Genomic DNA, 20584 nt, shown 5'->3' with positions numbered 1-20584 from the left:
TCATCGTTCAAGATCGTGTTGCACAGTCTTGGAAATATTTACGTACTGTGGAAGGGTTTTCTTAGACCTCTGCCAATCAATGCGGCCCGCTCGAAAGAGGATCGTTTTCGTTTCTTTCCCTTGAGCTGGAGCTATAGCGTCTGTTTTATCTATAAATCTAAGAAACCCCCGCCATGGCCAAAGATAAAAAGAAGGGATCGGACTCCAAGAAGGCCAAAAAGGTAGCCATCAATTCAGAAAAATCTCTATCCATCACTACCCCTCCAAGAGCTGCCCCTCCATGAAACATTTGCTGACCGAGTCTCATGTAGGCTGAGAAAGCTGCCAAGCAGGCCAGCAAAGGAGAGAAAAAGATCAAAAACAAGACTGCCAAGCTTGAGGGCAGCGATGCCGAGGATGTCGACTTGGATGCGGTGCTGGAAGAGTATCGCCGCCAACAAGAGCAATTCTTGAAGATTACGGAGACGGTTATTGAGGGCCCACCAAAGCCCCGATCAGCATCTACTATTATGGCTTCCCCTCATGAAAACAACAGTCTGCTTTTGTTTGGAGGAGAGTATTATAACGGATCCATTGCGCAGTTCTTCAACGACCTGCACATATACAACATCAACCGCGATGAGTGGCGCTGTGTGACTTCTCCCAATGCACCTCTCCCGCGATCTGGCCATGCATGGACGAGATCATCAAATCCAGCCTACGTGTACTTGTTTGGAGGAGAGTTTTCATCTCCAAAGCAAGGTACTTTCCACCACTACTCCGATTTCTGGAGGCTGGAGCCCGCAACGAGGGAATGGACCAAAATCGAGGTCAAGGGCAAGGACAAGAGCCCGCCGGCGCGAAGCGGACACCGGATGACGTACTGGAAGCAGTACATCATCCTGTTTGGCGGCTTCCAGGACACATCCAACCAGACAAAGTACCTGGCAGACTTGTGGATATTCGACACTGTCAACTACGTCTGGCATAGCCCCGTTCTTCCGCCCGCTCAGCTCAAGCCTGATGCCCGATCTTCATTCACCTTCCTCCCGTCTGAGCAAGGAGCTGTCCTCTGCGGAGGCTACTCGAGAGTCAAAGCCACTGTGCAGCTCAAGAAGACAAAGAAAGGAAGTCAACCTCAGGGGCAGAAAAACGTTCTCCTCCCCAAGGTTCATGAAGACTCGTACTTTCTTAGAATGTCTCTTCCCCCAGCTGAAGGGAATGCAAATGCTCCTCCTGCAGTCAGGTGGGAGAAGCGAAAGAAGCCAGCCAATGCGCCTACGCCTTCTCGTGCCGGAGCGACCATGGCCTTTCACAAGGGTCGTGGCATTCTTTTTGGTGGCGTCCACGACGTCGAGCAGAGCGAGGAGGGAATGGACAGCGAGTTTTTCAATCAACTGTTTGCGTGGAACATTGAGAGAAACAGATTCATGCCTCTCGCCGCGCGAAAGCCGCGCCAGCAGAAGAAGAATGCACCCGAACAGCGAGTCGGCAGACGTGGCCGAGCTCAGGCGAATGAAGAGGAGCTGCTGCGACAGCTAGCGGCGCTCCAAGCTGGAACCTCGCTGGAGAATGCTGACGACATTGAGTTGGAAAAGATGCTTGAGGAGCCAGAGGAGGAAGAGAAGCCCGCTAGAGAGATGCCAGTTTCTATGGAGCCGCCGCATATGCGCTTCAACGCTCAGCTTACGGTTCAGAACGACGTGCTCTTCATATACGGTGGCACTTATGAAAAGGGCGATCGCGAGTTTACGTTTGATGATCTATACGCCATTGACCTCGTGAAATTGGACGGATACAAGGAAATCTTTAACAAGCCCGTGGAAGACTGGATTGTAAGTATTGCTGTATACAAAAAGAGGAACAATGTGCTGACCAGGGGTTTTCAGGAATCTGAGGACGAGGACGATGAAGATGATGAAGATGATGAGGACGATGAAGACGAGGATGACGAGGACGAGGATGAACAGGACGAGCCTGAGCAGCAGCTTCACACAGCAAGCAAGCGTAAGAAGAAGCAAGACGAAGTATCGGAGGTTTCTTCTGAGGCACCCACGCCATCGATTACATCGGAAGAAGAAGAGACTGAAACGACTGCCACATCGGTCGATGATGGTTTGCCCCATCCAAGAGTAAACTTTCCCTTTTTTCCCCCCAACTTGTTGCCCCCTTTTTCTTACAACTTGTATAACTAATGATATCATCTAATTTAGCCGTTTGAATCTCGTCGCGAATTCTTCGTCCGCACATCGGCAGAGTGGCAGGAGATCCTCATGACCAACCTCCGCTGGAAGAACATCCAGCCAGAGACGCTCGCCATCAAGGAGATCAAGGCAAAGGCGTTTGAGCTGTCCGAGGAGAAGTGGTGGGATTGTCGTGAGGAGATTACGGCGCTGGAAGAGGAGCAGGAGGCGGCGGGCATTCAGGAGGTTGTCAGTCTGGCGGAGAGGGGAGACGGTGGCGCTGCTGGAGGGGCGAGGAGGAGATGAGGGCACTGCATTGGCATGGTCTATTCCTATTCGAGAGCTACATTTTTATGTCTGAAAAGATTCGATATTTGGTATGCTTTGTGCATCTCTTGGATAAACTCTAGCGTTATATAGCAACGTTCAGCTATACCAGCTTTGGATAACATCGTAGAGGCATACTGCTTTAAGCACAACATTTCTTCAAATCTCAATCGCATTGTTTATTTTCTTTGAAAATTCATTCATGTCTTCCATGTCATGCCGGCAGCTAATACCCAGAAAAACAACGTCGCCAACAACTCCTCTTACTCATTCATGCAAGCGCCCAACTCCACCCAAATCCTCCTCGACAACCCCTTCCGCCGACCACGCAGGTTTCTTCCCCTTCACCCACAACACCATCCCCGCCAGCCATCCCACGAGTCAGTTGGCAGACTTGGCCATGGGGGGATACTGCTTGCCGTCGCGCTCAACCTTGGGCTCACAGACGCACCGGTCCTCCTCGGGGATGGAGTCCAGCACTCCTGGGATGTGACTCCCGCAGCCCCACCAGGTTGCTTTGTCTGGAGGGTGGTGAGTATGAATGATCAGGTTTATACATGTGTGTAAAAGAAAGGGAGACGGATGCAATGAAAGAGTGAGTGGGTGCTTACTGCAAGTGCTGCAAACGGCCTTTCGACACATGATGGCAGAGGTTTACTTGTATGAAAATGGTGTGATTTAAAAAGAAAAGGACGTGAGAGAATACTAGATGAGGGCTATAAAACGCTCATCAGAGAAACCAAATTTGCAACGAGAAAGAGAAACAGGCAAGTATAAATAAGAAGCAGTTTTAAGCCCGCAGTGGCCGAGAGAGCTTCTTATACTGTACTGTAGTCGCCGGCCGAGAAACGGAAGCTGACCAAATCGGCGAAAAGCCCCGCCCGGCGGCCCAGGTACAAAGATACAAGGTACTTTGGTACTTGGCTTGTCCTGTCCGAAGCGTGATCAGACGGCGACCATTTGCAACGAGCATCGGCGTCTACTCTTTGCAGCAAAAGACGTTCAATCATTTGAAGGAATATGAATTGCATTAATATCAACCAACATCTTGCAACAAACAGATTGAAGTATCCATCATATCCCTTCCTGTCACCCAACGTTTGCCTCTTTCTCGGGGAATATCTCGTCCAAGCCCACTTTCCCTTCCAGCCAGAGTTGCCATGATCCAAACGAATTCCTTCTCTTCTCTTTGCATTCCTAAATGCCCATCTCTCCTGTTTAACAGGCCTTCAACGCCGTGTACCAAAATCAATAAGCGCTACTAATAACTGCTCGATATGAAAACAAAGCGCTGCCTACACCGCGTTCTGATCTCGGGCCGCCACCTCGCTCTCCACTATGGCTCGGACGAGATTGATGGCTAATTCATGACCTTGCTTGATCATCCCTTCGGTAGGATCTGCAGGCACGTGGAAGAACAAGACTTTCCTGAGCTTGTTCTGCTTATAGCAGGTTGCCAGGCTCGAGTAGTAGATGAAGTCGCAGAGATAGTGACCAGCGTCGTCTGAGATGCGGAGATCCGTATCAATCTATACGCACGCGCCAAGTTTTTTGTGTTAGTGCTAATAATAATACATCTCCCAGGAGCAAACGGCCTTACCGAGCTGTGCTGCTGCCACCGCTCCCAAATGTCCTGCATGTCCAAGTCTGTCCTCAGAGTCTCCGGCAGGCCGTGCCAAATCCAGTCTTGGCCTCGCTCCCCATCCAACGAGTCGAGATGCTTGCCATCGACATCGAGGCTCTTGTACCCCGTGCGGTGTCCGCGACTCTCAATCTGGTACATGGGCCGCGGGCCGGCCATGCCAATGTGGATGACGAGATCAATCTTGCGGCCGGCATACGTCTCCCAAAAGGACGGCACCAGCTCCCTCACCGTCTTGTAGCTGACTCGGATGGGCTCGGGATGCACCAGAATGCGGACGGGCGGCGTGTTGACGGCATATCGTGAGCTGGGGTCCTTTGCTCTCCGCGCCGGGAGATACTCTGGGAGGGATTTGGCAATTTCCCACGACGGGTTGACGGGATATTCAGCCCGGAAAGGCTGGCAGCAGCGGCACCGTCAGCATCGTCCGCAACGTGGAATGAGGAGAAATGGCTACGGTTACACAAACCTGGAATCCAGTGACCAGCACTGTGAACTCGTCCTGCACCTGGGAGCCCATGATGTGGAATATATATACAAGCTATGTCCAAGAAGAAGGGCAGATCCTTGGGGATTCAGCAGCCTAGGAGCCGGCAAGGTATTGATCGTATACAACAAGGTTCTGAAATAATGGAGAGGTGGTGAGAGAAACGTCACTTTTTGGAGGATCAAAGACTCCAGTTGCCTTATATCCTTTAGCCAACAAGCCACGGGCACCGCTTAGGGCAACGCCTCCGCGAATTGCGCAGAAGCGCGCCCAGAACAGGGCATTAGTTCGGAGCCCGCCGAGGTAGATTTGCACTCGTTCTCTATAGATCAGGTACAGGCCCTTGGCCGGTGCGACGTCGCACAGGCACAGCACGCGGGCCTTGAAGTCCAGTCCCGACGCTTGGCAGAGGCCATCAATTGCCACCAGGCTGCTACTGTAGAACGCGACGGGTCTTGCAGGCTGCGGGCACCGCGCTGTGCTGTGCTGTCGCCGTTGGGCACGCACGCCATTATAACCCGCAGCCTTCCGAGGTGCGGGGGATGGGCGGCTGGAGACAGCTGGAGACAGCTAGAGCGCACTAAAGCTGGACGGGCAAGGGAGCTTTGCCGCTTGGAGCTGGAGCGTCCACTGGCAGCTTTGGAGCTTACTTCGGCAGATACATCCCATCGCTTCTACCATGCGCTGTAGACGCAAGCGACACAGGATTTAGTAAGGGGGCACTTGCAGCGCCCGCTACAGTGCATGCCTCTGCTGTTTGTGGACTCTGGATAAGTACAGCTTGCACCTTGGATTGCACCTTGGATTGCCAGCCGAGAATGACCAGAGGCTGCTTGGCGGGGTCCAGGCACATACACACACACCGAGGTTGCCAACGGGCACAGACGCCATGCAATGGATCGATGATCTGACCATGACAGCTGTTCGGCGTCCTCACTTACAGCGTGACGTATCGCTCCTGTACAGCGTAAGCCACCATACACCCAGAGTGCGCCCTCCCATATGATGGCTCGATACATGTACTCGATTCAAGGACCAGGTACCCAGCCTACGCTATTTGCCCTACAAGACTTACTCGCATTAGCGAAATCGGGCATCGAACATCTACAAGCAATACCCCAGATGCATCAACCTACGACCAAATACTATCCAACTCGGCGCCAACAGCCAGTCTGACGTTCTGCTGACCAAATCGAGCCTTTGTCCTTCTTCTTCCAGCAGTAGTATAAGCCCAGAAAAGAGACACGGCACGGGGCAGCCTTCCGCGGGGCTGGAGCCAATCCTATACACTCAATATCCACATCATTTCTCACCATGCTGTGCCGCTCATCGGACTACTATTATTAGGAACTGGGTGAGCTGCAAGGCCGCAGCTGTATCCTGAATTCACTTGTGAGCAATGACAAGAGACAAAGGGGGGAGGTAGAAGGAGGAGTGTCCGTATGAGTGTCCAAGATGAACAGATGCTGACCTGTTGATGGGGCTCTAGCATGTCACATATACCATTCTTCGTATCATCTCAAGTCTGGTGAACAACGGTGTTGCCATCTCTGATCAGTCATATTCACTATTAGATATGAAGATTATCATCGTTGGAGCAGGCATCGCGGGCCTTTCGCTAGCCATTGCCCTCGGCCAGTCTGGCCACCAAGTAACAATTCTCGATGCTGCCCCTCAGCTTGCCGAGCTGGGTGCCGGCGTTCAGATGACACCACAAGCTCTGAGATACTTGTTCCGATGGGGTCTTGAAGAGCATCTTCTGGCGGAGTCTATCATCCCTGAAAACCTGCATGTATGGGATGGGAACAGCGGCAATCTCTTGGGCCATGTTCGAATCAGACAAATGGAGGCTCAGTACGGTGCCCCGTATATTGTTGTCCATCGGGCCGTCTTACACAACATCCTACATCGCCACGCCATCAAAGCCGGCGGTGAACTGCTCCTGGACAGCAATGTCGTTGAGTATGATTTCGCCAATGGCGCGGTCCAGCTGCGGAACGGCAAAAGGCTAACAGCCGATCTTGTTGTTGCTGCCGATGGTGCGTACTAATCTTCGAAAAGGGGCGGTATTTCCATAAAGAACTAATCATTTGTGCACTCATTTTCAGGAATCAACTCTTTCGCCCGATCTAAACTTTTAGGTAACAAGAATCCTGGTAGTCAACCTACTGGATGGGCCGCTTTTCGTATGACGGCTGAAGTCTCCAAGCTCAAAGCCGATCCAACGACTTCGAGCCTGGTTGACCTCCAGTCTCGCAGCTCAAACTTTTGGATAGCTCCACAGATATCATGCATGACATACTTGATCAAGGATGCCACCCTGCTCAATATAGTTCTCACTCACCGAGATGATGTCTACACCAGAGACTTTGTTCCAGATGAATCCAAAAAGATGGTCCGGGACTTGTTCAAAGACTTTGAGCCTCGGTACGCATATTATCCAACTTTTACTCCCTATAACTAATATAAGAACGGGCAGTGTTCAACGCATATTGGACCTTTCTACACCCAAAATTGCCAATTACCCCGTATATGCCGTACCGCCGTTGCCTTCCTGGGCCCACGAATCCGGCCGCTTCGTCCTCATGGGCGACGCTGCCCACGCAATGGCCTTTTACATGTCCATGGGCGTCAGCATCGCCGTCGAGGATGCAGCAGCCCTTGCAGCAGCCCTAGACCTTGCCTGCCCTCCCGGATCCAGCTTTTCTCTCTCAAACGAAGCAGACGCGCGGAGATTAAAATATGCACTGCACGTTTTCGAAACAGTGCGAAAGCCGAGAGCCGAAGCCGTGCAAGAGGCGAGTCTGCATAGCGGAGACTCGCTGCATGCTTCAAGTGAAGAAGAACGCAGAGTTCTCCATGAAGCTCTTGGCCATTCGCACAATGACGAGATCTGGCCGCTGGAGAACGACACCAGTAATAGACGCAACTTTGTTCAAAGATGCAAATCAACTGGTCAACGGCTTGGGCCAGGCGGCATCACGGATAAAGGAACAAGAGATTGGTGCTATAATTACGATGCCATCGGCGCCATCGAGGAATATTACAAGTCCTCGTCTGCGGAAATACTTACTTGATGCCACTGAACCAAAAGTCGATTTTAAACCCCTTGCAAGCAATGCCAATCACAAAGTGTTGATACAGAAGTGTGTATAAAACAAGAAGCCATTGATATTGCAGTTTTTGGTTACTCCGCAACATCTGCCCGAGTTTCAAACAAAGTCGCAAAAACCCGTAGTTGCCGGGCATCTCAGGAGAAGAAAGTCAGTCATTTGGCTCTTTTCAATCCACGCGTTCGTTGGCTTTTGCTTTTTGCTTGCGGGTCAAAAAATCTTCTTGGAGCCAGTCTAACGCTGTGAGGAAGCCCCGCAAGTGCGGAATTGCCACGTGGGGGGGTTTTTACAATCTGGAAATCTATCAAGATCCCGACTTTCCTTGAAATAAGCTTTCGCGATCTGTTTTATATAAGACCTCATATCTGCAACTCGACAACTTTGGCCAACTACACTCATCAAATCTCATCTTTGTGCTTTGCGAATATCCTTGTAAATTTGCATTCGCCATTTCAAAGGCCTCCTTTTTTTTTTCTGCTATCATTTTCCGCTACTAGACAGCCAAGATGGGATCTCAGCCGGATTACAGCCTCCCTACTCAGGAGGTTGCATTTTCAGGCTTTCTGTTCGACATGGACGGAACAATCATCGACTCTACCCCAGCAGTCATCAAGCACTGGCATGCGTAATACTAAAACCCTTTTATCCCATACCACAAGTCACTCTACACAAGAATCTTGCTGACCTGTTGCTATTAAAGAGTCGGTGAGGAAATTGGCGTCGCCCCTGAAGTCATCTTGGAGACTTCCCATGGTCGCCGGAGTATAGACATTTTGAAGATTCTTGCGCCTGAAAAGGCCAACTGGGAATGTAAGTTTTTTCTTCTTCTTTTATGAGCAGTTTCCTTGTCGGCCTTTATCCAAGTGGATAATCCCGCAAGTGATATTATATGGCATGTGCTTCAGAGGCCATCGTCTTGATGTGTTCAACTCCAACTTCTCTTTTTGGGCAATTTTTTTTCGAGCGAACAGAATCCCATTCGGTCTCACAAGAGAGAGCTCTGTACATATCAGTGGAAAACAATTCCCCTCTAACATGTGCCCACAGACGTCACAAAAATGGAAGCCGAGCTCCCCAAAAAGTACGCCGACGACGTCGTCGAAATCCCCGGCGCTCGCTCCCTCCTCTCCTCCATCATCTCCCACTCCTTCCCCTGGGCCATCGTAACGTCAGGCACCCAGCCCCTCGTCCGCGGCTGGCTCAAGAGGCTCTCGCTCGGCACCCCTGAGCACCTCATCTCAGCCGAGTCCGTCGAGAACGGCAAGCCCGATCCGACGTGCTACCGCATCGGCCTGGAAAAGCTCACCCTCCAAAACAAGGCCGGCGACGTCCTCGTCCTCGAAGATAGTCCCGCCGGCATCAGGGCTGGCAAGGCGGCGGGCTGCAAGGTCCTGGGACTGGTGACGAGCCACACTGTGGAACAGGTCGTGGGGGCCGAGCCTGACTGGGTTGTAAAGGATCTCGAGAGCGTGAGGGTCGTGAAACTTGAGAATGGGAAAATGACGCTCGAGATTTCCAACGCGCTGCGTCTGGAGTAAGCTAGAGGAGCGTGAGAAAGAAGAAACTTTGGCTTCCGGTATTAGGAAAGGGAATAAAAGAAGAGGGAAGAGTGGTTTTGGAGGGCAACTTCAAGTCAAATACCACAGGTAATCATCCTTATAGACAACCAACTTTAGCATTCCGTACGAACAACCCTTTGTGAGGGGAAGAATTGGGGGCCTCGGCAGGTATTTCGCGTCCTCGGATCCATCAGCCCTGTTAAAAAGCTGAAGAGACAGTAGAACTACAAGTACTCCCGTAACCTTGTACGAAGTGACGGTATTAGTAGTAGTAGGTTGTAGCACCATCAAATTCCACAGCCATGAAAATGAACATGTCTCACATCCGGTGAACTTACATCTCCCCCCTGGTTTCTACAAATTCAGACTGAAGGCTGCAATGTCTTAGCACACATCCCTCCCACTTTGCGGATTCTAGTCATTATTGACTGAGAGGGAGTCATTTAGTTTCCTTGTCTTGTAAGACCATACCGTACTACTACTACTTCCATAATGCCTTGTGTTAGCACAGAATTTGAGACCGGTCTGTGCTGTTGGAGGGTGCGGGAGCCGTCTTTGACAAATTATCCTTCAGCTCGCCCTCCCCTTGGCCAGGAACCTATTGCGCTCATGGATAGATGTGCGTGTGAAAGCGCGCCGTGTATTCAACTCGCGATTGCTTCTCGACATGCTGCGCAATGACACGAAAAAAGCTCGCCTGACCGCGACCGTGTTCGCCCTGCGAATGTGTAAAAGCAAGCTTGGTCAGACCAAGCACTGCTAGTACTGCTACAAAGCCTGTGATATTGCCGACTCAGACAACATCAACGGGGGGTTAAGAGGGTAAGCCGGCACTACAAGGCAAACACAGGGACCTATCTGTGTGTCATGCGCGCGCGCCATATAGTTTTGCAGATAGGTAGGTATGGCCAGGGACAACGTCTCCGATGGGGCTCTGGCGCCCGGTTGACATGCATCCTTGAGCGGGACCCTCTTGCTCTGTAATCTGCTCCGTGCAAAGTCGATTTGCTAGTGCCGTGTTCTTCGCAGAAGCTGGAAATCAAGCATGCCACAGCATCGCCGCTTTCAGAAGATCCCAGCCCAACATAATCTCGCATGCTCCATCAAGGCAAGGTACGGAGGTCGTACGATGGGAAGAGGTTATGACGACATCTACTCTGTTGCCTTCATGTGAACTGATCCGACGCCTTGGAGAGGAGGGCCGCACAGAGGCTTCGGGATGCGTGCAACGATGCCCACGACTCATCCCTCGGGTGCGAAGCTGACTTGGCCAGAGTGCCAGGCCCAAAGAGCTGCCTGTGAGACGAGGCTGACCTGTGCCACTGCAGCGCTACGAGGCATGCCACAGTGTGTTCGCCATTGGTGTTTGGCCATCGGATGAATTGGAATTATACTCGGTGCGGTGCAACGTCAACAACTGTCAGCACTTCCTCCGCCAAGCTTGTCGAGCCCAACCATGATTCCTCTGTGACATGCATGCTGTAGATCTTGTCTTGTTTCTGCGTCGTACGGAGCACCTGCAGCGTGATGATGTCCTATGCAAGGTTCCGTGCGAGGCGAAAGCAACATCATGCCATCTCCTACCCTGCATCAAACGGGGAAAAAAGCGTCGGTTTTCTGGAGTACATTATGCCGAAATGCCGTTATCTTTGCGCATTCGACATGCCTCATGGGGCAAACATATCACAACATCACTCGCTTCTCGGTTACGTATCATTGCTGATGGGTCCGTTGATAGATATTTGCGTAGTACAAGCAAATACTTGCGCAGTGATTGCTTGGTCATGGCCCGCGCTTTTGTCGGGTCGTACCGCCGGAGTTCACATGTAGACGGCGAAAGCCACTTCGGCGCTTGGTTTTCTTCTTCCTTCTTCCTTCCATATAAATCCCGTGGTACCACTAACAATGGAAGTAAATAAACAGGATTTTCCAGCTGAGACTACAAGCAGCGGAAGTCGGCTCCCAAAAGGGCTGCATGCTGTCTTGGCTGCAAGCTGCTGTCTGACATGCTTCAGAGGCGTTTCCCCGCTGCACTGTCTGATAATACTCGTGCTATTCGACAGAATACCTTCGTCTTGGCAATGCCAAAAGGGGGGAGGGGGGCGTTGCCGTGGGCTGGAAAATACGATTCTGCGAACAACATACCCCTGCTTGAGGACAAGACTGTCCCGGTAGCACGGTCAATCGGCCAAGTCGCCTCTACCCGGCGTCCAACTAGAGTCGCCGAGCAAAACGCCCAGGCGCACCACCGCCCTCGGATGCAGTGTGGTGCATGAGTAATATCCCCACACTCAGGAGATCCCGGGCCTGTGTCTATGCTGTGGCGGTTGCGAAGCAGCATCGGGGAACCAGCCAAGCCAGAAGAGCGCCAGGGCAATATCAGGCACACGTGGGATGGCACGCTCGTCGGCGTGAACCAATGGAAGAGCTCCGTCAGCCTAGATTGGAGCGGTTGGGCGGGCACTGCCGCTTCAGAGCTGTGCGCCAAATCAACGCTTTTGCTCACCCATTCATTATGGATATGAAGTAGTAGCCGCTGGGTGGTTGGTGCACACTCTGCCCATGTATTCTGGTCAGATGTCTGCGCGGCTGGCTGCGGCAGAGGTGCGCATTGGCTTATGAGGCAATCCCAAGTCTGCCGTCTCGTGTAAGCCGCCTTCTCATCCCGCAGGAGAGACACGGCTCAAGGCGAAAAAGGAGATGACTCCGTAGTCTGGCGCAGGCTAGCCCGGAGCTTTCTCTCTCGCTCGCTCTCTACCTCTCAATCCCCGTCTCCCATCTCCCATCTTTTTCTTTTCCTCCTTCTTTTTCTCTTAGTCTCCTCGCGCAATCTTGGTATCACGCTATGACCCTTTGCCATGTGGGAGCCTAAAAATTCTCGGGAAGCCATTTGACTGGCTAGGATGCGAGATTGTATCTCTTCGACTAGCTAGTTTTGACAACGCTCCTCCTGCTCCATGCACTGGATCTTTATCCAGAAGGATATCTTGAGACTCGAAGGGGCTAAAGCAGAGTGGCCGAACACCTTGCCTTGCGCCACAACCCACCCTGCAGAGCTAGGCAATTGCAGCATACCATTGGGCGGTGGTGCTCGTTAAAATCTCCGGAGGCTTGCAGTTTCAAAGCTGAGAACAGATTCGAGAACAGATTCGAGAACATGAGATGGATGCAGTAGGTGCTATTTCGTTCCTGTAAGGGGTCTCTAATGCAAATTTTTGCGACGGTGAGTGTGCGGAGTTCTCCGTAGGAGTTAATGAGTGCATTTAATCGCGACCCACGAGCATCTTGTCATCTCCGAGCGGCATGCGCCGGAGCACCGCGCACAGGAGCGCGAGCTCTGTATTGCCCAGCTAGACTCGGTCTAGGGCTATGATATGGTCACGAAGAGGAAAAGAAAATAAGATAACAAACAAACTCAGATGAGGGTCGTGCCGCCGCGAAGCTTGGCAGCTTGTGAAGCTGTCACTTAGCGCTCTGGGCTGTCCCGATCAGCCAGGCACTGGAAAGGATCGATGGCGTACAGTACAGTACCACAGCTGCTCAACAGGGCAATGAGCGACACTCGCAAGTCTCGATCGAGAGCTTAAGGGACAGGGATGGCGGATCCATCCACGTGGCCGCCCGGACCCCAAGACCGCACTAATCTCCCCGTCCGGCGCGGGGATTTTGGTTCAATGTTTGGTTTTCCAACCTCCACGCCCCTGAGGCCTCGCAGCGACACACCCCACCCCTTGGCCCGATTCGTTGAGGTCTCGGACCAGCCGCACTGCAGGTGGGAGACTCAGCGTAGCGGTTGCTTGCAGCAAGAGGAAGGTCGTCCATGCTGTATAGTTCATAGTGATTCTATCCAAGCATTTCTGTCTGCACCAGCCTTTTGGTGGAAGCCCAAACTTTTGCCAGCACGTTAATACTATATCCAAATGGCCAGGGTCCAAGTCCGAAAACCCGCACGAACTGATGAGACGCTGGTCCGCGGCCATGACCCCGCCATTTCTCTCCCACCCGTCCGCCGTGTGAATCGGTTGGTATAGTGCACATCCCAGTACGCGGGAGAGAGCGAGATGATACCTAGATCGCTGCTCGTATCTTGGTAAAGGTGATCCGCGTTCTCTTGCGTTCTCGCCAAAGATCCAACGCAGTATCTACAGTATGGTACCCGCGTTGTGGTGCCCGTTTGGAGCCATCTGCATTCTCACGCCACTTTTATTAGTACTAGTTGGAAGAGCCTAGCCCATGATACTTACTCGTACATTGCCCCATCCAATCTAGATACCTACATCTGCTTGCTCCGGTCAGTTCATGCAGATGCGAAATGACTTGAGGGCAAACCGAGTTCGGCCCGCGGTTCCTATTGCTGCTCACATGACCGAAGTCACGTTTGCTTTGGGCTGCAAGCGGAGTAAAATCGTATCTCTTGCTTGTTTTCAAGGCTCCAATGAGACTGAGGCTGATCGATTGGTTTGCCCATCACTTTGAGCCAAAAGAGACTCAGTGGATTCTCGTCTTCTCCTTGATACTACTAGGCATCTCGCAGCTCAGCAATGTTTAGACAAGCCCGCAGCCAACATCAGGTTGACCCACAGCGTTGCTGTAGTCTTTCTCTGCGTATTTTAGCTACATCCTTTCAAACACACCACTGTCTCATATTAGTGTAACGGCTGGCTTTTTTAAAAGGGGGATTTTTTTTCGGTAAAAAAAAAAAAAAATGGAGAGGGCAAAAATACCTTGGATTCAATCCCAGTATTATTGTATGCCCAAAATAAATCAAATTGGAGAAGGAGAAAATCAATTTGTAAAAGCAGCGGTTTGTATCACGGCACTAAAAGAAGAAAAAAGCAAAGTCAGCATTGGCTTCTCGCTGGATAGATTAAACCAGGTCGCACAGCTTGTACCAGGTATTGCTGTAGTCTAGATCTCTGCGGCAAAGATGGGCTAGGCCGACGAGCTAGGGTATTCAGCTGGTAAGATGTAATTTTTTTTTTAGCCTAGCGAGTAGATCACTTGAAGCTTGTTTTCTCTCCTGACTTTGCTCTGCCAAAGAGAGGCGATCGAGACCGATGTATTTGGCGGGGCTAAGCTTCCGAACCCTTGGTTAAGACCCGAACGGTCTACAGTAGCATCATGCGCCGTCTACGCTCCGCGGATTGTGGCTACCACATCCCCTGTACAATGTATTTTCTTGCCGTACAGTTGGCCAATGGATCGACGCCGCTGCTAGTGCTCCGTCTATGGCTGAACTGATGCGCGCGGGGCAGGAGGGTGTGCGCGTGTGGCTTTGGCTTCAGCATATCTCGACGGCTCGAAAAGGAGAGTTGGGGGGTGTGTCGCGCCTCGCCTAAGTGACGCAGAAAGACACCAATTCAGGCTTGGCGAGATTTTCTGGTGTGGTCGTCTCCCACACCCAAGAGTTGGACGCCATTGGTAGAGGATCAGCCTGCCTCCCAATGTTTATCCTGCCCGATCTGGCAGCATGATCACAGCGATACGTGATCTGCGACCCGGCTTGGAGTCATAGACCAGCGACCAGGACAGAGTCCTGCAGTGCTGAGATTTGTATGTGACGTACCAGTATGTATGATCGGTCGGTTTTCATCTCTGTCCCCTTTTCGTAGGTGCCATCCTAGCGTGGTAATCCATTGCCCTACGGGCGTACAGCTTCGCATTCATATGCTTGTCCCTGACTCTGCCCTTGGCCTGTCAGTTACTAGGTAGTTAGTACGTTGTTATTGCTCCGAACCTGTAGCATACTACTGAGGTAGCTAAGGCTGCGGCTAGCCTTGGAAGCAGGATAGCGATCCAAAGGGCTGGGCCTGGCGTCGCCAGAGAGCAGTTCGATGCAGACGGGGCTCAGCCGCAGCTCACGCTCAGGCCGTGACACATGCCCTGCCGGCCTCGACTCAGCTGTCAAATTTCTTTTCCATCCAATACGGAATGTGGGGGATGAATCTCGGGTTGTTGGGGGCTCATCTCACTAAGAAGCAGTCGAATGGCTGGCCCTAGCTTTGTATGGTGCCACCTGTTGCAACCAAGCCTTCTTAACGAGTTGAGAAAGATGTTTTCCATTTGTTCTAGCCTTTTGCCAATTGAATTTAAAACTCTTATTTCGTCCCACAGTTATTATCGGTATATCGTCTTTTTCTTTGACAGTCATGGCTCATTGGCAGTTTGTTAGACGTCAGTGATCGCCAAGAGGCCGTCATCGAGCTGTGCTTGCAGCGTCTAGACTGCAGCGGCTGAAAAAAAAATGGCCTGATGGACGGCAGACGCTAATAGCCACGGGGTGCTATCTGCATACGGAATCCTTTGAACAGATTCCAGCTGCTGCGGCAGCAAATTAACCATGCCGAAGACGGCAAACAAGGCGATGTAAAAACAAGGGCGAGGCCTCTTCTTTTTGGATCGCCATGGAGCATGTACTGCGCAATGTCTCACTGAGAGTACATAGGAACCTAGGGGAGTGTAGGTAGATTGATCGCTGGGTGCTGGCTGTGCCATCTGGGGTTGCTTGCGCCCAAAGCGAAACCTGCCTTGGGGATCGGCACTCCAGTTACCCTTCTCGACTGTAGCAGAGTGCACATCCAGATCTCTGGGTCGAGACCGTTCTGTTCGGCACTGCCGCCGCGACCGGGCCAGATTTGTCGTTTTTAAGCCTTTTCGCCTATCCATATTCGGCCCTCAGTGTAACAGCGGCTGGGTAGAAGTGGCGATTAGCGCCCCCATCACTTCCAATCTCTCGGGACAGATGTAAGGCTGATAGTTATTCTTATCTTGTCTCATTTATTAATGGACCACGCTTGGAACCAACCGCATGTTAGGTAGCCAATACATGATGCTCCTTGCTCTTCGTATCTCTAGCAGGGCCAACTAGGGTGAAAACTATATGCGGCCTGTGTGACTGCTTCTCCGAGACTGTAACTGGCGGGTTTCGCAATAGCAGTGTCTCTTGGGTGATGCAGCTTGTTGAGCAATATGTACGCTGAAAGACAACGTGCCAATGTAATTGCCCAGATTGTGTATACACTTTAGAAGATTTTACCTGTCGGCTCGAGCTCCAGTGAAGGCGAGCGCTGTGTGAAGTACTCCGCTTTACATATGTTGCGAAGTAGCGCTGGTAGTACCTAGTAGAAGGAAGTGATATTTTGCTTTGCTTACTCCCTCAGGTATTCTTTTTCGTACTGGCAGACATGTTGGCTTGAGAAGCTGGACTGCGTTGGTGGCTAGATTTGTTGTTTGTCTTGGCGCCGTGATACGTTCTGTAAGCGACTGTGATGCGCATCATCTCCTGAGCTTTAGCAGAGCCTGGTTGCACTATCCCATCCAGGACCCTCGACCGCTAATTCAGATATAGCTAGAGGTGGCGTTCCGTGGTAGGCGGATGGCTTTTTTTCCTCAGCTGAAGACGCCATTTTTTCATTTAAAAAGAGAGGCGTTGCTTTTTGAAGTTAGTCAGCTTTGGACACACCGCCAATGAGACACGATGACAATGCGGAGTTATTCTGTGCTGCGTCGTGCCAGTGTAGCGGTATTGCTTGTGGTACCTTGTTGATCGTACAACCCATGCGAGCAATTCGGTAGGTATATCAATGACAAATAACGAGTATGGCAGAGCTGCTGCTACCGGACGTCACTTTGTAACAACGCATAAGACAAAGTCGCTTGGGAATTTGACATCCGGGAAATATCATGTAAATGCGTTTGAGGGTCGCACTACGGGCATGGCAATGCTGTATCGTGAAGTTGCAATCATCTTCTGAGACAGCAGAGAATTGTCCTATAGCCTGCGACCAGGTAAAAGGATGAATGGTTTTTCCACGGCCGCCCTGTGTTTTTGTCGTGTTGGCCTGTCGTGGTCTGCTCGGGACCGAAGGAAAACTTCGTATACCGGAGCGCTAAACTCCATGGCGTCTTCCCCACCATTTAGATCAGTGTTGGCTTGACTTGATATCTGCTACTAATTACAAGCTGCCATTCAAAGGAGGTAGGATAACTTGTAGCGAACTACAAGTAAGCACTTTGGGTCTCCGAATCTGATCCAGACAAGTCAATGTAGCTTATTTCCTGGCGACGATGGGTGACTGCGGCTGTGATGCTGGACCTGACAGCGAGTCAGCACGGCAAATCAGCGTGACGAATAAGCGAAATGGGCTGGCAAAGACCATGGTGCTCAATCCGGGTTTAGGCTTGCTTGCCTGGGGTAGAGCTTGCAAGGATCGAGGATTGACAGGCTGATGATGAGGTGTGTGATGGTCCCGAAACAGGCAAAGCTCCGCGAAAGAACGGGTCTCGGAACGGTGGGGTCGCTCCGGGAGGTCAATCCAACTGCTTTGGGCAAAGATTTTGGCTGCCAGAGAGGGGAACTGCGTGTGGCCGAGATAGGATCGGTAGGCAGCGTGGATGTGCCACGAGGTGAACATCCCGTGCGTTTATGCATCGCGAGAGCTCCCCAAAGGCTACATACGACTTGTACTGTAGCGTAGATGTACTTTGAAAACGAGGCTGAATGCTGTGTGACAGTGGTGGCATCCAATTTGATCCCCAATGAATAGCGTCATCTTCGCACCATCAGCAAGGGAAAAGTGTCTTGGAACGAAAATAGAATGCTCTTACAGCAGGCAAGTGCCTCGGCTCTGCAAGCTTGACGCCCTCGCATACAACCACGATGCCAATCGAATCGCCTCTTGGTTTCCCCTCCCAAGACGGCGTCAGAGCAGGGCATGTACAGTATACAGTACGGTAGGTACTCGACTGCGAAAAACCCACCCAGAAACTCTTTTAGGCTCTGTGCATCATGGCTAAATCAGGGCAGCAGGGGGTGTAGCGCCATGGCAGGAAAAGTCGGGAATCACGTCCAGTCGCTGCCGTCTCTTTGGAGCGTGGCGGGCTTGTCTCGGAAGAGGTTTAGCAGCACAGGCTGCCTGAGCTAGAGGGAGCAGGCATCATTTGCGCAGCCTCCGAGGCAGACGGCGAGGTGGTGTGCAGAGAGGAAGAGGTTGAGCGCAATCTAGGTCTAGGTATGTAGTAGTCGAGCTGCTCGACCGGGTCTGTCCGGGCCGGGTGCGGTGGGCTAGAATGGCGAGAGAAGATGGAAAGCTCCGGAGAGCTTAGCGGGCAAATTAGGTGAAATGAAGCTTCTCGTGAACCACGGATGGCGACACTTTTGCACGATGATGGTGCCAGGTACCCAGCGATAAAGACACGACAGGCGAGAGATGTAGGTAGATTAGGTAACGGCGAGTAAGCAGCATGGCTGCGGATGATGACGCGCCGACCAAGTTACGCCCAAAGAGGGATTTGTTAAAGCTTCCATGTTCCCAAGCCCTTTCCCTTTATCGCAGCTGCTGGGGAGCAAAGTCGTGCAGCAGGTACAGAGTTGGGAGGAGCAATGCAGCAAAGCTAACCCGATAGGCAGGAGGCAGCCGCAGCAGGAAGGAGCTGTGTTCATGTTGCTCGCTCGATCAGACGCAGACGCAGGTGCCGCAGACGCAGAGCCAAGGAGGGTTGCCACCTGGATCCGTACAAGTGCCCGCTACAGGGCAGTGAGAGCAGCACTGAGAGCAGCAGTGAGAGCGGCACTGAGGGCAGAACAGAACAGCGCGCAGAGCAGCACAGCAACCCGTCTCTCTCTCCTTACCGCGCTGTGCTGGGCCTAGCGGCAGCTCCCCGACCTGGTGGGTGGTTCATCCCAACCATGGCCATTTGCGTCGACAGAGGGGCAGAGGCTGCGGTGTCCAATGGCGGCGCCGGACGCCCTGGGACCTACCGACGGCCGGGATGGACAAGGACAAGGGCTGCTGCAAGACGCTGCAAGTCGCTGCACCACAGCACGCGAGCTGCAGCGACCTTGGCGGTGCTGGTGGTGGATCTCACACCATTTTGGCTCGAGCGTTTGGGTAGGTTTGCAAAGGCCCAGAATCGCAGTGTGGGCACACCGTCGCATGTTTGACCAAAGTTACGCCTCTCCGCCTGGGTCGTGAGATTCTTACAGTATTGGGAAGCGCCGCGATGAGGCTTCTCAAGATGGCGACATGCTCCATGCTCCATGCTCCAGCGTGGTGCGAATACGGGTACCTCGTGAGGGCACCTGCGTCGGTGCGTTCCCCGAGCTCGAGCTTGTACCTGTACAGAGTACAAGGCAGCGGCAGCATCTCGTCTCCTCGACTGTCTTGGAGCGCACTGGTGCTACAAGTAGTACAAGTAATTGCTCAATACCACAATGGAAGTGTCCTCCCTGGCTCCCTAGTCTTGAAGGGTATCTGCACCGAGTAAGATTGTCATCACGACGGACCGCGTGTGGTATGGGCGTGCCCCCGCCCTCATCGTCTCTCTCGTCTCTCTCGTCCTGCTCCTTGGCTGCCGCGAATGACACGCGGGATGCCATCGCGTTATCCCGCCGGGCCTCCCCCAGGCCATCCGAGCTGGGCATAGCACTCGTATTCCCTGCCCTCATACTCCATTGTACAGCATGGCTCAAACGCAGGTTCCACGTTGCTGGAGCGCGAGGCTCAAGACTCACGACCCAAGACCAAGGACGTCGCTGCGGTGTCCACGTCCACGTCGACGCCCACACTGACGCCCACGGCAGCGTCTTCCCAGGGCCTCGTCTCGTCTCGTCCCCTTTGCCTGTGCTAGCATCAATCCATCATCCATCCTTCCCCAGGCCCACAGTGGCCTGGCGCGCACAGACCGACAGCGACTCGCAGGCTGCCATCGCGGCGAACGCCCACGCTGGACGCTGGCGCCACCGCTGCGAGCCTGCATCCACGGGCAACCTGGCGGCATTCGGAAGCGCTGAGTGATTGACTGCCTGCAGCCCCTCTGGACTCTGGACGCTAGGCCATGCGCAGCCGGGCTCGGGCTCGAGCGCCTGGCTGCGTGGTTCTGGGCCGGGGCTGTGGGTGGCTTCACCTCCAGGTGGCCCTAGCCTCTGCTCCGGCCCAAAAGCCTGGGCCTGCTGCGAGCGCTCTGGGCGCCAAAATCTGCGCCAAGCGGCGGCCCACCCAGCGCCTGCAGCTGATGCACCCCCCGTCGCTGCGTGTGCTGATGCTGCAGCGCCTTTTGCCCGCCCTGGAGGCCAGGGGTATCGGTGCTCCTGATCCCTGCCCGCACCCTGGTCTCGCCTTGGCCAGGGTGATGCCCTCACCAGTACCGAGTACGGCGCCTGTACTTCGTACCGCCTTGGCTGCAGAGGGACAAAAAACCGCCACAGCGATGCGCGGCGGGTCGACAACACCACTACCGAGTTTCCAGATGCATTGATATCAAGGGCCTCTCTAGCGAGTACTTGTATCTTCCTC

The 20584-nt window shown here is 52.7% G+C and overlaps 7 protein-coding genes across 7 annotated transcripts; 5 read left to right on the top strand and 2 right to left on the bottom strand.

Annotated features, from left to right (window-relative positions):
• Positions 1 to 8: 8 nt before the first annotated feature.
• On the top strand, positions 9 to 3257 carry TrAtP1_004291 (uncharacterized protein). The gene is made up of 4 exons (XM_066112245.1): positions 9 to 221; positions 312 to 1814; positions 1869 to 2111; positions 2193 to 3257. The coding sequence occupies exons 1-4, from the start codon at positions 174 to 176 to the stop codon at positions 2466 to 2468; spliced, it is 2070 nt and encodes a 689-aa protein (XP_065968328.1). The 5' UTR covers positions 9 to 173; the 3' UTR covers positions 2469 to 3257.
• On the bottom strand, positions 2871 to 3131 carry TrAtP1_004290 (uncharacterized protein; the record flags this gene model as incomplete). The annotated part of the gene is made up of 2 exons (XM_066112244.1): positions 2871 to 3010; positions 3101 to 3131. 2 exons carry the CDS (start codon positions 3129 to 3131, stop codon positions 2871 to 2873), a joined length of 171 nt encoding a protein of 56 aa, XP_065968327.1.
• A 527-nt stretch (positions 3258 to 3784) lies between the features above and the next one.
• On the bottom strand, positions 3785 to 4651 carry TrAtP1_004289 (uncharacterized protein; the record flags this gene model as incomplete). Its single annotated transcript, XM_014083296.2, has 3 exons — positions 3785 to 4018; positions 4090 to 4530; positions 4601 to 4651. The coding sequence occupies 3 exons, from the start codon at positions 4649 to 4651 to the stop codon at positions 3785 to 3787; spliced, it is 726 nt and encodes a 241-aa protein (XP_013938771.2).
• Positions 4652 to 6194: 1543 nt separating this feature from the next.
• Positions 6195 to 7695, top strand: TrAtP1_004288 (uncharacterized protein; the record flags this gene model as incomplete). Its single annotated transcript, XM_014083253.2, has 3 exons — positions 6195 to 6657; positions 6727 to 7045; positions 7098 to 7695. 3 exons carry the CDS (start codon positions 6195 to 6197, stop codon positions 7693 to 7695), a joined length of 1380 nt encoding a protein of 459 aa, XP_013938728.2.
• Positions 7696 to 8237: 542 nt separating this feature from the next.
• On the top strand, positions 8238 to 9269 carry TrAtP1_004287 (uncharacterized protein; the record flags this gene model as incomplete). Its single annotated transcript, XM_014083857.2, has 3 exons — positions 8238 to 8356; positions 8432 to 8541; positions 8779 to 9269. The coding sequence occupies 3 exons, from the start codon at positions 8238 to 8240 to the stop codon at positions 9267 to 9269; spliced, it is 720 nt and encodes a 239-aa protein (XP_013939332.1).
• A 9709-nt stretch (positions 9270 to 18978) lies between these two features.
• TrAtP1_004286 (uncharacterized protein) lies at positions 18979 to 20086 on the top strand (the record flags this gene model as incomplete). Its single annotated transcript, XM_014083856.1, has 2 exons — positions 18979 to 19227; positions 19286 to 20086. 2 exons carry the CDS (start codon positions 18979 to 18981, stop codon positions 20084 to 20086), a joined length of 1050 nt encoding a protein of 349 aa, XP_013939331.1.
• A 40-nt stretch (positions 20087 to 20126) lies between these two features.
• Positions 20127 to 20546, top strand: TrAtP1_004285 (uncharacterized protein; the record flags this gene model as incomplete). The annotated part of the gene is made up of 1 exon (XM_066112243.1): positions 20127 to 20546. The coding sequence occupies one exon, from the start codon at positions 20127 to 20129 to the stop codon at positions 20544 to 20546; it is 420 nt and encodes a 139-aa protein (XP_065968326.1).
• Positions 20547 to 20584: the final 38 nt, after the last annotated feature.

The sequence above is a fragment of the Trichoderma atroviride genome, chromosome 2 (genome assembly GCF_020647795.1).
Source record: "Trichoderma atroviride chromosome 2, complete sequence".
In the NCBI taxonomy this organism is placed as follows: Eukaryota; Fungi; Ascomycota; class Sordariomycetes; order Hypocreales; family Hypocreaceae; genus Trichoderma; species Trichoderma atroviride.
This window is presented reverse-complemented; position numbering and strand designations above follow the sequence as displayed.